Here is a 14236-nt window from a genome sequence, read left to right on the forward strand (position 1 = left end):
AGGGAATAAAATTAATTGAAGAACACTCCCTAACAGAAAAAAAGAAGAGGGAATAAAATTAATTGGAGAAATACTAAATCTTCAAGTAACTGGGTAAGTGAACGAATTAAAGTACTTTTGTTTGTACTGACAGTTGCTTTCTCCCAGATCCTCATCTTTAAAGAGAGAATGAAGTGATTAACGCACCTTTTCATACTAATGGGAGTGCCCCAAACTGATAATCTAGTTCTAAAGAACTCATTCTCAAATTCCCTCTAAGTGTAGAAAGAAAAATGTTGCGACACACGGATGTTTACATAAATAAATAAACAGATGCAGTGGGTTACACCGAGTGGAGATGCTCAATACTGACATTTTGATACATATGTAGCCCGTTAATATTTCTCTGCAATTCATGGAGTCAGCTATGCTATAAAAACCTTAATAACCAACTGAATCTCCTTCTTGCAAATAGGGCATGAAGCCCCAGCCTTCTTCAATCTTCTGGCACAGTGAAAACAAGTGACAAGATGCCCCGTCCTCCCATGAATAATGTTCCCATCCCGTGGTCTTTTCTCACACAGACTACACGGCTTCAAGAGATTCTGGCAATCCTCCACGTTTTCTGTACCTGTTCTCTGCTCGAAAAGGCTATCTGATTGCTCTCCCAGGCTTGATACGGTTTCCTGGCTTTCCGAACTGTGGGCCAAATCCAAGAATTCTACTGAGCTGCAGGGATCAAAAAGTTTGGGGTTTTTCTCTTCCTTTGTATATACATCTTTCGGTCTAACAACTGGAGCTGATATGGTTCTTCGGCAATCAGGGACGTCAATTCCTTCATTTTCCTTCTTTTCAGGTATGGCAGTGATATCAGACGTGGAGAGAGAATGGGTTAACTTAGAACAATCCGAATACCAATCCTTCCTCAACGCCCAGCAACGAAAACAGTACCTCTTGCTTGGAGAGTTAAATTTCTTGCACTCAGTACACTGCCACTCATCCTACAACGACAAGTGCAGCCGATTAATACTCACGCAGTGGTGACCGTGAAGCTGAGAAAAAGGGAGGGTAGGCCAAATGTCATCATCTCACCAAGCTAGTGAGAGTCCAGACATTCCACGTCAGTGGTCTAGCCTCGCATCTGAACAGTCCACAGCCATGTGTAAGAAAGTCTAGAGAAGTTTTACAGTGACAGTGACAAAATCGCCATTTCAAGTCAAAATTTGATATAGCTATCTTTAAGAAAGTTAAATTCATTATTCTGGCATTTTGTCTAGTCTGGGTGGAATTTACATTGCTTGCTTTTCCCTGCTGCCTTCTTTTTTAGTTCATTTCTCATTGTACAACTTACTCTTTTATTGAGCAAGAGGCTAACGAATGAAGAAAAGATAACACTTTCTTTCCTTCCCACTAATTAAGAAATGTTATAAAATTTGGCAAAAAGGAAGCTAAAATTAAAATGAGGTTTGGGGGCGCCTGGGTGGCTCAGTCGTTAAGCATCTGCCTTCGGCTCAGGTCATGATCCCAGGGTCCTGGGATCGAGCCCCGCATCGGGCTCCCTGCTCTGTGGGGAGCCTGCTTCTCCCTCTCCCACTCCCCCTGCTTGTGTTCCTGCTCTCGCTGTCTCTGTCAAATAAATAAATAAAATCTTTAAAAAAAATAAAATAATGGGGAGCCTGGGTAGCTCAGTCGTTAAGCGTCTGCGAGGGCTCAGGTCATGATCCCAGGGTCCTGGGATTGAGCCCCGCATCAGGCTCCCTGCTCAGCGGGAAGCCTGCTTCTCCCTCTCTCTTTCTGCCTGTTGCTCCCCGTGCTTGTGCTCTCCGTCAAATAAATAAATAAATCTTTACCAAAAAAAAAAAAAAAAAAAAAAATGAGGTTTGAAAACTACTACATTACTCACTGCTCTCAGGATCAGAGGTCACTAACTGTTGTATGCCTAAACCCTACCCTCTGAAAAATGAATGTTCTTGCCCTTGGATGCTGGTAACTTTTTTCCTACTTCTCCATATTCAAATTAGGAGATACTAGAGCTCAGTGAATTTTAAATGCCTCACTTAATGCAAAGGTAGCTACCTGGAACAAGTCAAGAGTATTTAATGTGGATAATTGCCTGGCTTTGACAGGATCAGTGATTTAACACAGGCAAACTGGATTACTTTCAGAATGAAGGCTGCACACTTCATGTTTAGAAGGCCTAACTCAACTGCCTAGGCCAAGAGGCAGGGACACGACCATTTGTTAAACTGGTGGTCTTTAGATAGCGTCAAAACATTCTTGCCAGTTTAAGATCCCAGATCTCATCTCATCTATTTCATGCTATACAGAATCTCAAAGGCACTTCATAAAGACTTGGAATTCGTAACTGATGGTGTGTCATAGTCTAATTGGCATCATTTTTTTTTCTTTAGTAGTACATAAATAGGGCTTATTAAATTAAATGGCATCTTTGATTTGATGAAATACAGTCTATTTGCTTAATAGGTTTTCTGGGCCCAAGTAGCCACAGAAGTCTGATTAAGATGGAAACACTTATCTCTGCTATTTGTATTATCGTCAAGAACACTTAATGGACCAATATATTCCATTTTATTACTTAGCTATGCACAGACAGATAATTTACAATGCATTACCATAATGGTCAACAGTGGCAGGCTGGGAGTTGGGGGAGGATCAACACCAGAGACAACCTACAACTTTTCTATCCCCAAGTAGCAAACTGTAAAATCCCCTCCCTTCTCCTTCCCCCACCACCCTTCCCAGCAAGTGAGCCAAGGGAAGTGCTGAAAGGAAAATGGGGAACTACCATGAAAAGAGAAAGGCAAGGTGTATGTCTGAATCTAAACCTCGGTTGTCACATCTGGTGACAAATCCACACCTAATACCCAATAGCTTAATACTACATCTTCATTTATTAGCCCTCCATTAATGTAAACCTGTGTGGAAATTAAGCCATTTCCCACTGGTTTGTTTTTAAGAAAGCAGTGAAAATATGATCTTTATTCTTGAGAAAGAACTTTAGGTAGCTTACAGATCTATCTTTAGGATTATGGAGGGCTGTTTAGTGGGAAAAGTAGTATAGGACTATTTTAAATAACTCTGTGTATCCACTGCATCACGTCCAAAGAATTTTGTTAGCAGGGAGAAAGGCATACAGACAGGCATTTAAGTCACCCCTTTCAAGGTGGAGAGAGGATTAGGTCAACTCATCCTCCTCTTCTCCAAATCCCAATAAAAACCTCTAACAAGATATAAAGAAGCCAATATGTCTTAACACCAAGGAAAGCAAGATAGAAACGGGGGAAATGGCCTTCTTCAACACAAGTGCATTGCTGGAACGTTCACACTGGAAAACGCACGTGGTGCAAAACAGCTTTTTTACTAGCTACTCATACCTCGGAGGTAACTTCTACATCAGTATCATCACTTAGGGACTTAGAGTCCTCAAGGTCATCATTTTTTCCCACTTCAACCACCTGCGAGGGCAAAGACATCTCATTAGTAAGGTTCACCTAGTTTAGATGAGGCTATAACCTGAGAGCAAAAAAGACAGAAGAGCTTCATTTTAGAGCTCAAATTGTGCCTCCATCACTAGCACTTGAAAAGAAAATGGCTTGGGGTGCCTGGGTGGCTCAGCTGTTTAGTGTCTGCCTTCGGCTCAGGTCATGATCCCAGAGTCCTGGGATCGAGCCCCACATCGGGCTCCCTGCTCCGCGGGAAGCCTGCTTCTCCCTCTCCCACTCCCCCTGCTTGTATTCCCTCTCTCGCTGTGTCTCTCTCTGTTGAAAAAGTAAATAAAATCTTAAAAAAAAAAAAAAGAAAATGGCTTACATGACTCTGTGCACACCCAGTTGGCAGCTCAATAGAAGAAATGACTGAAAAGTGCCCAGAAGGCTCACCAAATACAAGAGGGCACCCATATGTATGACTTCAATGAAAATAAACGGTAGTAGAGGAGAAAAGCTACAAATCATTAAATGTGGAAATTTTTTATCTTGAGAATTTATGCAAGCATTCACAAGAATAAGGACTGCATGAAAAAATGAAGTGAAAAGCACTACGTAAAATAAGGAACTGAGATGTGAAGAATGAAAAGTATTTTATGAAAAGTAAATTTCGTATCCAAAAGTAAAACTAGTTATGTGATACTCTGGTTGTCCCATAAAAACATGCCCACTGGGGCGCCTGGGTGGCTCAGTAAGTTAAGCATCTGCCTTGGGCTCAGGTCATGATCCCAGGGTCCTGGGATCGAGTCCCGCGTCGGGCTCCTTGCTTGATGGGGAGTCTGCTTCTCCCTCTGCCCCTCACCCCGCTCATGCTCTCTCTCTCTCAAATAAATAAATAAATCTTTTTTTTTTTTTAAAGATTTTATTTATTTATTTGACAGAGAGAGACACAGTGAGAGAGAGAACACAAGCAGAGGGGAGTGGGAGAGAGAGAAGTAGGCTTCCCGCCAAGCAGGGAACCCGATGCGGGGCTCGATCCCAGGACCCCAGGGATCATGACCTGAGCCGAAGGCAGCCGCTTAATGACTGAGCCACTCAGGTGCCCCAATAAATAAATAAATCTTAAAAAAAAAAAAAAAAATGCCCGTGGACCAGGAAACAGAAAGTCAAGAAATGTGGGAAGTGTCTTCTAAATTTTCTAACTCAGAATTTAAAATTCTAAAAATTAAAACCCTATTTTGTGATCTAGTGAATGGAATAAAATCAATTACGATACAAATAGGAACCTCAGTATGTCAACTTCCTCACACAAGTTCAACTATTTTAAGTTCCATCTCTCTCAATGGAAGTTTCCAAATGTCACCTTTGTCTTCATTCCAGCCACTTGGAGTCCCTTCTAATGCCACTCATACAACTAGTCTAGCAGGACCCAAGCGTTGATCTGCCTATAAACATATCAAAATATCCTTCAGGAACCCAAATTACTATGAAAATCCCTCAAATTAAAAAGATGACCCTATTTAGATCTGTGTTTTGTTATACTTACTCAATAGATATTTACTGAGAATCTTGTCAATGTCAGGCATTGGATCTGCTGTCCAATCTCTTTTGAGACTTGAGCACATGCTTATATGACTTTTATTGTGCTCCCACTATGTGTATTCAGAGTTCTCTCTTCTTTCCCCTTATTTAAACTCCAACTTATGTAAGAAGAACTCACCTGTCTATTCCCATTTAGGTATGAGTGACTGTGGAAGACACTGAGATGTCCAAGAAGTAAGAATTTTTTTCCCTACAGGCTGCCACAGCCACTTTGAACTTTGCCTTGTTAGCAAAGCAAGGTCTCCAGAAGCAAAAACTCCACAGTGAGAGATTAGACAAGGAGGAAGGGGCAGCTTCTTGCTTCTAAGGAAGGAGGAGTTTTACCCATGCAGTCCTACCCTACTTTTAAGATAGTGTTGGTTAACTTAATGTGAACCTGAAAACTGGATACAGGAAAACAATAAAAGTAAAAGGGGGGATTATGTAAGTCATCTGTGGTACAAAGGGTCAGGATACCAGATCTGAACAGATTATACTATGTGCACATAAATACAACCAACGTGAAATTTTTCCAAACATACCTTTTTGTCTCTTACTTTTCCTACTTCTTCACTTGTTTGTTCAGTGTCTGCAGCTTCAACTTTTATTCCCACACCAAATTGCTCTGATACAGACTCATTCAAAAACCACAAATCATCTGTGGTGTCTGAAACAATGGCAGTACCTATATCCTAATAGAAAAAAACAAATGTGAGTTTTCGTAGTCAGAGGCTTATCGGTGACATTGAACCAAGAGAAATGAACCCCAAACTCAAGATCCTCACATACCTCCAAAAAACACCTAGCCTTTCTTCGGCGGACATCTATTCATTCAACAGATAACTACTTGGCACCTAACTATGTATAAACTAATGAATGGATATAGGGAGCCTGGCAAGGAATTTTCTATTTTAACAGTAAATCAGGTATAAGACCTGAGAAATAGTACCAAAAAGCTTAAAAGCTAAAGACTCATAGTTGCTCCACTAAACAGAACCTGTTCCCAAAATTTCCTTTCCAAAGGTGACACTCTGAGAACCTAGAAAACATTCTATTAACTGTGATATATTATTTCCTTTATGGCCAATAATGTTTACTGAAAGACACCTGGGTGGCTCAGTCGATTAAGCATCCAACTCTTGATTTTGGCTCAGGTCATGAGATCGAGCCCCATGTCAGGCTCTGCACTCAGCACAGAGTCTGCTTGAGATCTCTCTCTCCCTCTTCTCGCTCTCTCTAAACAAACAAATAAATAAATAAATAACATCTTTAAAAAAAACAATGTTTATTGAAATATAAGAAATACTGAAGGTAACCCAAATCTTCTGTCCTGACTCTTTCTGAATTCCTAAACGACTTTAAATATAACCTTCTTTCTGGGGCGCCTGGGTGGCTCAGATGGTTAAGTGTCTGCCTTCGGCTCAGGTCATGATCCCAGGGTCCTGGGATCGAGTCCCGCATCGGGCTCCCTGCTAGGCGGGGAGCCTGCTTCTCCCTCTGCCTCTGCCTCTCTCTCTCTCTCTCTCTCTCTGACTCTCATGAATAAATAAATAAAACATAAAAAACAAAAAAACAAAAAAACCCTTCTTTCTGCATTCATCTATGGATTTTTTTTTTTAAGATTTTATTTATTTATTTGACAGAGAGAGACACAGCGAGAGAGGGAACACGAGCAGGGAGCCCAATGCGGGGCTCGATCCCAGGACCCTGGGATCATGACCTGAGCCGAAGGCAGACGCTTAACGACAGAGCCACCCAGGCCCCCCGCATCTATGGGTATTTTATGACATGCTTTTCTATACTATTCCTAAGAGAAAACGTATTATTTTGCCACTATTCTATATCCATTCATTTACTGAGCAAATACTCACTGAATTCCTATTACGTGTCAGATACTGTTCTAGGAACTAGGTAAGAGAATAAAGTGATGAATAATGTGAAAGCCCTGGACTTTCATTTCAGTAAGGGTAAATAGGCAATAGATATATAAACAAAATAACAGTTTTTCAAAGTGAGAAATGCAAGAGAGAATATAAAATAAGATAAAGGAACAGAATGCTTATGGTTTGAATTAGAGTATAACACCGGAAGTAATAAAAGTCGTCAGATTTTGGATATGTTTTGGATAAAGAACTGATAACCTGCATGTGGCATATGACAGATACAGAAATCAATGCTATCCCTTTAGATCTGGCTGGAATAACTGGATAGAAGGTAGATTTGTGAAAAAGGAAAGGCCGTAATGTTTAGAAAAAATTAAAAATAAAATCAAGAGCTCTGGTTTGAACATGTTAAATGTCAGATCATCTAAGTGGAGGTGTGGAGTAGGCAGCTGAATATAGAAGCTGGGCATTTAGAAAAGAGGTCAGGGCTGCAGATACGGATTTGAGCAGCAGACGCACACAGATGGTACTTAAAGTCATAGCGCTGAATGAGAATTCTTACAGAATGCAATGTGTGGTCAAGAGTAACCAAGAATGTTACTCTTTCAAAAAAAAAAAAAAAACCAGAAAGTTCCTCTTCAAATGTGACATTTACCTGATTTGTCTGTAAATCAGTCGAGCCATTACTTCTAGGTGTATAGTTGCTCCTCAGGTTTCCTAAAAACCACCAAGGCAGCCCAGCTACATCCCACTCCTCAAACCCAAGGTCCAGCTTAGATGTCTCATCTTGCGTTAAGTTTTTTATGAAGTCTTCATCTACAGCAGTCAAATGGAAAGGACAGTAACTATGTACACAACACTAAGAATCAAAACTCGCTTTGTAACATTACAATCTCGTTTATAAGGCAGGTAAAAAGAAATTTCTACAGCCAGTGTGAAAGAAACAGAAATCAAATATCTCAGTCACAGAGCCCAGATCTCCTCTCAAATTTAGGCCTCATTCATTAATGAAGCAAGTAACGACACTAGAAGCAGATGATCATTTATCAAGCAATCTAAACTCTGAAAACATCCAAACAATGACATGGTTCTAGGAGGATTTCGAAATGGTTATTTACTGCCATGTTAAACATTCACACCACGGCATTAACTGAAGAAAAGACTTGCTCTAGTACATGATGCCCGATAATGGCCTGATCCATGAACTGCAAATGGTGGCAGCAGAGCGGCTGAACCTAAAGACAGAAGCAAGGCAGTCCGGACCGAATGGGCATCCACAAGGTTGTCAAGGCAGTCTCGCTGCTACGTATTTAGGGATGTTTCTCACGAATTCATGTTTGGATAGGTAACAACCATTATAAAACACTGAACTCTAGGTTGTCTAAGTAAATCTATACCTATGTCCTTTCTGGATCGATGGGCTCTCTTTTGGAGTTATCTAAGATCTAGAAATATTGCAAACCCAAAACATAAGAAGGCACCACATATTCCAAGTAAAAGATCTCATGTTGTACATCCAAATGACATTCAAGGTGATTACTAACGTAAGTATGGTGCTACCACAACATCCCATCATCCAATCTTTTTTTGTTGTGCTATCATCTTTCCCTACTTCCTCACTCTCCTCTACCTCTTCCCAATGCACCAGCCACACCAATAGCAACCACAGGTGCTTAAATGTGTTGAGGTACACGTGCTTGAAAACTTGCAATAAATGGGTCCCTGTCAGAACAAAAGATTACCTTATCTACTTACAAATTATGTTGAACCCTGCCCATTAAGTTCAGGGGAAAGTTCAGCTTTTCACTTACTCATTACTACAATTATCGAAACCCAAATTCCTGAGATGATGCCATATTAAAGTTATCCTCGTCTCTTCAAGTCCTCTAACATCTTGTAAAGGGAACAGAAATATCCTTTCCATGTATACAAAGTCTGTCCTTTCTACCTACACACTTTCCTGAAAATACTAAGCTCTTTATTCTCAAAATTTACAGCACAAACTAAATACAGTCTCTTGAATAGGCTATTCTTTTATTTCTGAGTAGCAAACAAGCAAGGACCTGCATTTAAAGAAGAAATTACACATTTAATACCATACAGACTGAAATAAACTCCAAGGTGACTAGGTAGCTCAAAATTCGGTTGCATGATAAACTGATTCAATTTTAAACATCTAAGACAATTACAGCAGCATCACTTTCTGAGATGTTGCTAGAGGTCTAACCTGCCATTGCTCCAAGTGTGAGCCAGTACCGAAACTAGAAACTATCATGCCATAAAATACCTGAGTAATTTATGATTTTATATACCTGTACAGAAAAAATTTTAGGAGATACTTTATAAAGCAGAGCTTGGGGAAAACTTTCAAAATATCGATTAACTCATTTAACCTGACCATAGCATATCCAGTATCGATGGCAAAGATCTGAGAACTATCATCCAAGAGCAAAGGAACTACTAGGCTTCTGAGGTCTCATTCTTGGCTCTGACAGACTAAGTATGCATCATCTTTGCAAACTTCAAAACTCTACAAAAATTAGCCTTTGCCTCAAGCAGACAAATCAAAATAAAAATCCTAACCAGACTGAATATATACAAGTATGTCAATATTTAAAAGGCCATGGCAGGTGATTTACTAGGTGGCAAATTGATAAATCTGTAGCGATCTTCTATTAGCCTGCCAGCCAAAGGACAGGTCTTGCTCCATCCCAGTAAACACAGGTTGCTGAGAGCACTACCACCTTCTTCAAAGTTAACAATGGTCACTAGGGTAAAGAAAAAGTTTTTAGAAAAGAATGAGAAGTAAGTATGACATATGCCCCTCCTACTTCATATGCAAAGAAAGTGCAGTATTATTTTTTGAGTTGTCTACAGAATGGTCTCAACTACAGCCAGTGCTTAATGTGAATAAATGTCATTTCTACAAGTCATCAATAAAAGAAAGAAAGAAAAAAAAAATGTATACCCTTAATCCAAAACTTACCTTCTCTAGAATTTCTGCATTTATGTTGTGAGGTAGGCAGTGTAGGAATATTGCCTTCTTCCGTTCTTTTCCTGGAACTGGAACTTTCTTCTGCACTTTGCTGAAAGAAAAAGGGAAAGATGTCTATTAGTGCAGTAAAAATGACTGAGACCAGGGGATGTAGCAGTTCCATTCTGGCTCACCAGTTAGTGTGCGGCACAATGGGTTACGCACAAGAAAGAGATCTCTGAAGTTCACAACAATCATCAAATAAAGGCAACATCTCTCCTTAACCCACTGGGAGCAGAGCTAAGAGAATCCCAAACCTGGGGGGGAAAGAAATATCTGCACAAAAGGCCAAAATCTACTGTTAAAAACAGGCTATGGATGTAAAGCCTCTCTACTACAAAATTAGGCATAATTCAGAAAACATGTGAAACCCTCAGCATATACCAAGATGATCGTAAAGTTTTCCCAGGTCTGGAGAAGATTTAAGAATGGCCTGACATGAACTTAATTGCAAAAAGCCTGTTAAAATCTAATAAAGCAGTTTTCTCAAACACCTATATACATACACCTCACACACACAGGCATACACAAACCCCAAAGGAAATGCAACTGGAGGAACTGAAGATCAGAAGTGCTACATCCCAAAGAAAGATTCAGAGACTGGAACTCTGTTATGGGCAGAACAGAGAAGTTTCACTCTGTCCCTGGTCTGTGAACTCCCAAGAACCTTTCTTATTAAATTCTTACCACATTCAGAGAAAGGTCTTGGGAGTCCAAGATCCATAGGTACAGAGAAGGGGCCACTCTGTACAACAAAAGAAGTCACCGTGTGGTGATTTTACCTTCAGTTGGTCTTGACTTGGAATATCCATACTGTGATCCTGTGCGAGAGCGAGAGTCTGAGCGGCATCTGGATAGCAAGTAAAACAAAAGGAAAACCTTCCCTGGTAATAACCATTCTTTCCACATAAAAAGGACCTCAGCAAACAACCCTGGAGCCAGGTTTGCTCCCTAAAAATGTACTTCTCCGTGCTGGCTGGACAAGGCTCTCATCCAAAAGGGAAAAATTAAAACTGGTAAAAATGGCAAAGACTATGATAGGCTATATTCAAAATGTATTACCAAAATGTAATCTGGGAGAAAATGAAAAATAACTAAAAAATGTTCATGGCAAACTTCCAAATTTTAATATGAAAGTGATTCCAACCAAGAAATAATGAAGAGTATCTTTTATTATCTCTTCCCACAGGTTTTTTATTATTCAATCTGCCTAACTTGTAAACAACAGCAAAAAAAGTTCGGCCTTTAATTTTTATTTTCAACTGTTAAAGTTATACAGGGTTATGAAATCTGAAAATCTGGGATTTTCCCCACTTCCTTCATCACACAATAGCACCTCATGGAAACTTATATTCTAAAGTGTCAATGATGATTTCCTGGCTTAAACTCCCATAACCTGAATATAGAGTAGTTGTTTTTAATTAACAAGTTTTATTTTTCCCATTTACTATAAACATTTCCTAAGAAGGAAGGGAGAGCAGATAAAGTTTTTCTCAAAGCCAATGAAAAGCAAAGAAAACAATAACCTGAGAGAAATTCTTAGATAGTCTGAGAGAAATGTATTTCAAGGACGTGGAAACTTTTCAAGCAGAACAGAAGATGAAAACTGAGCTATAGGAAAACGACAAACTGCAGAGAATTTAGTAACCTAGACTGCTCATTATATGAGGTTATATGTAACTGAAATGTTCCCAAATAAGTGTACCAAGGGTTGGGTTCATTAACTACTATCAGGTCCAGAGATAAGACACTTAAGGAAAACCTCATCCTCACGTAATAAAGACTGCCAGAGAAAAGAATACGGATCCTACAACTGGTCTGATAATTCAGTTATTTTGCACAAAGCAAACAATTTCAAAATTGTAATTATAAACAGCATGATTTCTACAAGCATTTTAATAGGTAAATGGAGAATACTGAGAAGTTTAAGAGACAGCATTTTCTGACCGCAGTGACCTTCAAAGATCAACTAACGAGACGATGCAGATAAAGCATTTCTTTAATAAAGCAACTTGCTTACTGTCATTTATAGTTCTAACACCTTACTATCTTCCTTAGGTTAAAACATTTAGAAGCAGGGGCGCCTGGGTGGCTCAGTCCATTGGGCATCTGCCTTCAGCTCAGGACATGATCTCAAGGTCCTAGGACTGAGCCCCACGTCAGGCTCCCTGCTCAGCGGAGAGTCTGCTTCTCCCTCTCCTCCTGCCCCTACCCCCACTCGTGCGCGCAAGCTCTCTCTCTCTCTCACACTCTCTCAAATAAATAAATAAGATCTTTAAAAAAATAAATAAAATGTTTAGAAGCAAAAAAATTATCGGGAAAACCACAATGTACAAAGGAATTGTAAAATAAAGTTTGTCATATACATTTCATTTTGTTGGTATACATGTGGAGATGTGGACAAATGATTCCTAAACAACCACCTTTACTTTAAACAATACTTTCTCAACCTTCAAAATAAAAGGTTTAACTCACTTGCAAAGGTGTACAACAGATGATATAGAAAACATTTTTCTCATTTGTCCTTTTAAATAAAACACATGCAACCCAATTTATTCAGATCAACAGAGATAACCAACTACAGGCACCAATGCAAGTGCAAGTCAAGAGCAGACAATCATAATTACTTCAGGGCAATATTCTGGTTTTGAATATTGTACTACGGTTATATAAGATGTTAGTTACCATTTGGGGAATCTGGGTAAAGAATACTTGGAACTCTTTATTATACTTTTACTACTTTTTTGTAACTAAAATTATTTCAAAGTGACAAGTTTAAGAACAAACAAAATGTTTTAAAGATTTAATGTTCAGAGAGAAAAATGTGTTCAAAAAAATTGGGGCAAATTCTGTTATGACATCAATGTGTAGTACAATGAAAAGAGCAAGAACCAGTCAGTCAGAAATATCTGTTCTATCAATTATCAGTGGCAACTAATCTTGGACAAATCACTCATTCTATTAAAAAAGCAAAAAACAAAAACAAAACAAAACAAAAAAAACCCCTCCGTTTCATCATCTCCAGCCCTTCCTCACAGGGTTATTGTGAGGATCAACTGAAATGTTATCAAACTGTTCATTTTAATAGATGGCATGTTAAATGCTGCAAGTGCGAGAGAGAGAGAGGAAAAGTGAGAATTACATCCACTCGAGTTATCCAGAGAACAGATCAATCAGAAAACAAATGCTACTGAAAGAGCAGATCAGCAAATATAAAATCCTCTGTGTATTTCAAGCCTGCAGTGAGTATCCCAGGAAAGCCCTACTATTTCACAAGTGACTGAATTTCAATAAAGCACCATATTATTTGCAAGTCCTTCCCACTCAACAGAAATTTACAGCTGGCTGAAGTGGGCAAAGTGGACAAATGGCTCAATGAAGTCAACAGGCTCCAAAATTCAATGTAAGTTCAAAATCACATTTCAATACAAAAGCAGTCTCTCTGCTCTCACGTTAAATCATAAATCTTTATTAGGAATGGATTCTTTTCAATTATTTGTTTCACTAAACTATTAAAAGATAACCAATCTGAAAGAATGACAAACTTGGGCTTTCTTTAAAGGATAAGGTTAGGGGCGCCTGGGTGGCTCAGTCGGTTAGGCGTCTGCCTTCGGCTCAGGTCATGATCCCAGGGTCCTGGGATCGAGCCCCGCATCGGGCTCCCTGCTCCGCGGGAAGCCTGCTTCTCCCTCTCCCACTCCCCCTGCTTGTGTTCCCTCTCTTGCTGTGTCTCTCTCTCTCTCAGATAAATAAATAAAATCTTTAAAAAAATAAAAATAAAAATAAAGGATAAGGTTACCTAAAATCTAATTTGAAGCTCACAAAAGGGCTTCACAGAGGAATGGAGAAAAAAAAAAGTTTCATTATTTGGAAATGAGTAAAAGACAGGGTTACATTTAAGTTATATCCAGTTGATTGATCTCTAATACATCATACTTCAGAGCCCAAAGCAGCCCGCTTCCTGCACCTACCTAATAAACTCAAAGGCAGTATTTAAAATATATGTAATCAAGCAAAGGGTGTTAGGACAAATTGGCATTCATATAACAGAAAGCTAAAACCATTAGGTGAAAGGTTCTTGGGGGACCCTGACAAACAGATGGATCAGAGGAACACCACATGAGCCCATGGAATCAACATCACTGAAAGAGGGACAAGTGGACCTTACATAACTTGGATGTGATGGAACAGATGTACAAAGCACCACCTATGACACCTTCTCAGCAAAAAACTTAAACTTGAAACTATTCAAGCATTACTAGCTTACCGAAAATAGAAGAAACAGACAAACACGTTAAACAACATCACAAGAA

General features: G+C 39.3%; 1 protein-coding gene across 4 annotated transcripts in view; it reads right to left on the reverse strand.

The window, feature by feature from the left end:
- Positions 1–287: 287 nt before the first annotated feature.
- The window catches only part of MDM4 (MDM4 regulator of p53), a 38538-nt gene continuing 24589 nt past the window's right edge, over positions 288–14236 (reverse strand). For 2 of the 4 annotated variants that reach the window (XM_035010240.1, XM_035010239.1), the window contains 6 exons: positions 10706–10773; positions 9876–9975; positions 7545–7705; positions 5549–5698; positions 3375–3455; positions 288–980 (listed from right to left, as the gene is read on the reverse strand). In XM_035010240.1, coding sequence (XP_034866131.1) covers positions 405–980; positions 3375–3455; positions 5549–5698; positions 7545–7705; positions 9876–9975; positions 10706–10773 — 1136 coding nt within the window. In that variant the 3' untranslated portion in view covers positions 288–404. Of the gene's footprint in view, positions 981–3374; positions 3456–5548; positions 5699–7544; positions 7706–9810; positions 9976–10705; positions 10774–14236 lie in introns of those variants that run through there. The other 2 variants (XR_004680217.1, XM_035010241.1) reach the window with 2 other exon arrangements.

Source organism: Mirounga leonina, unplaced genomic scaffold, assembly GCF_011800145.1.
Source record: "Mirounga leonina isolate KUSES-001 unplaced genomic scaffold, KU_Mleo_1.0 Mir_154, whole genome shotgun sequence".
Classification (NCBI taxonomy): domain Eukaryota; kingdom Metazoa; phylum Chordata; class Mammalia; order Carnivora; family Phocidae; genus Mirounga; species Mirounga leonina.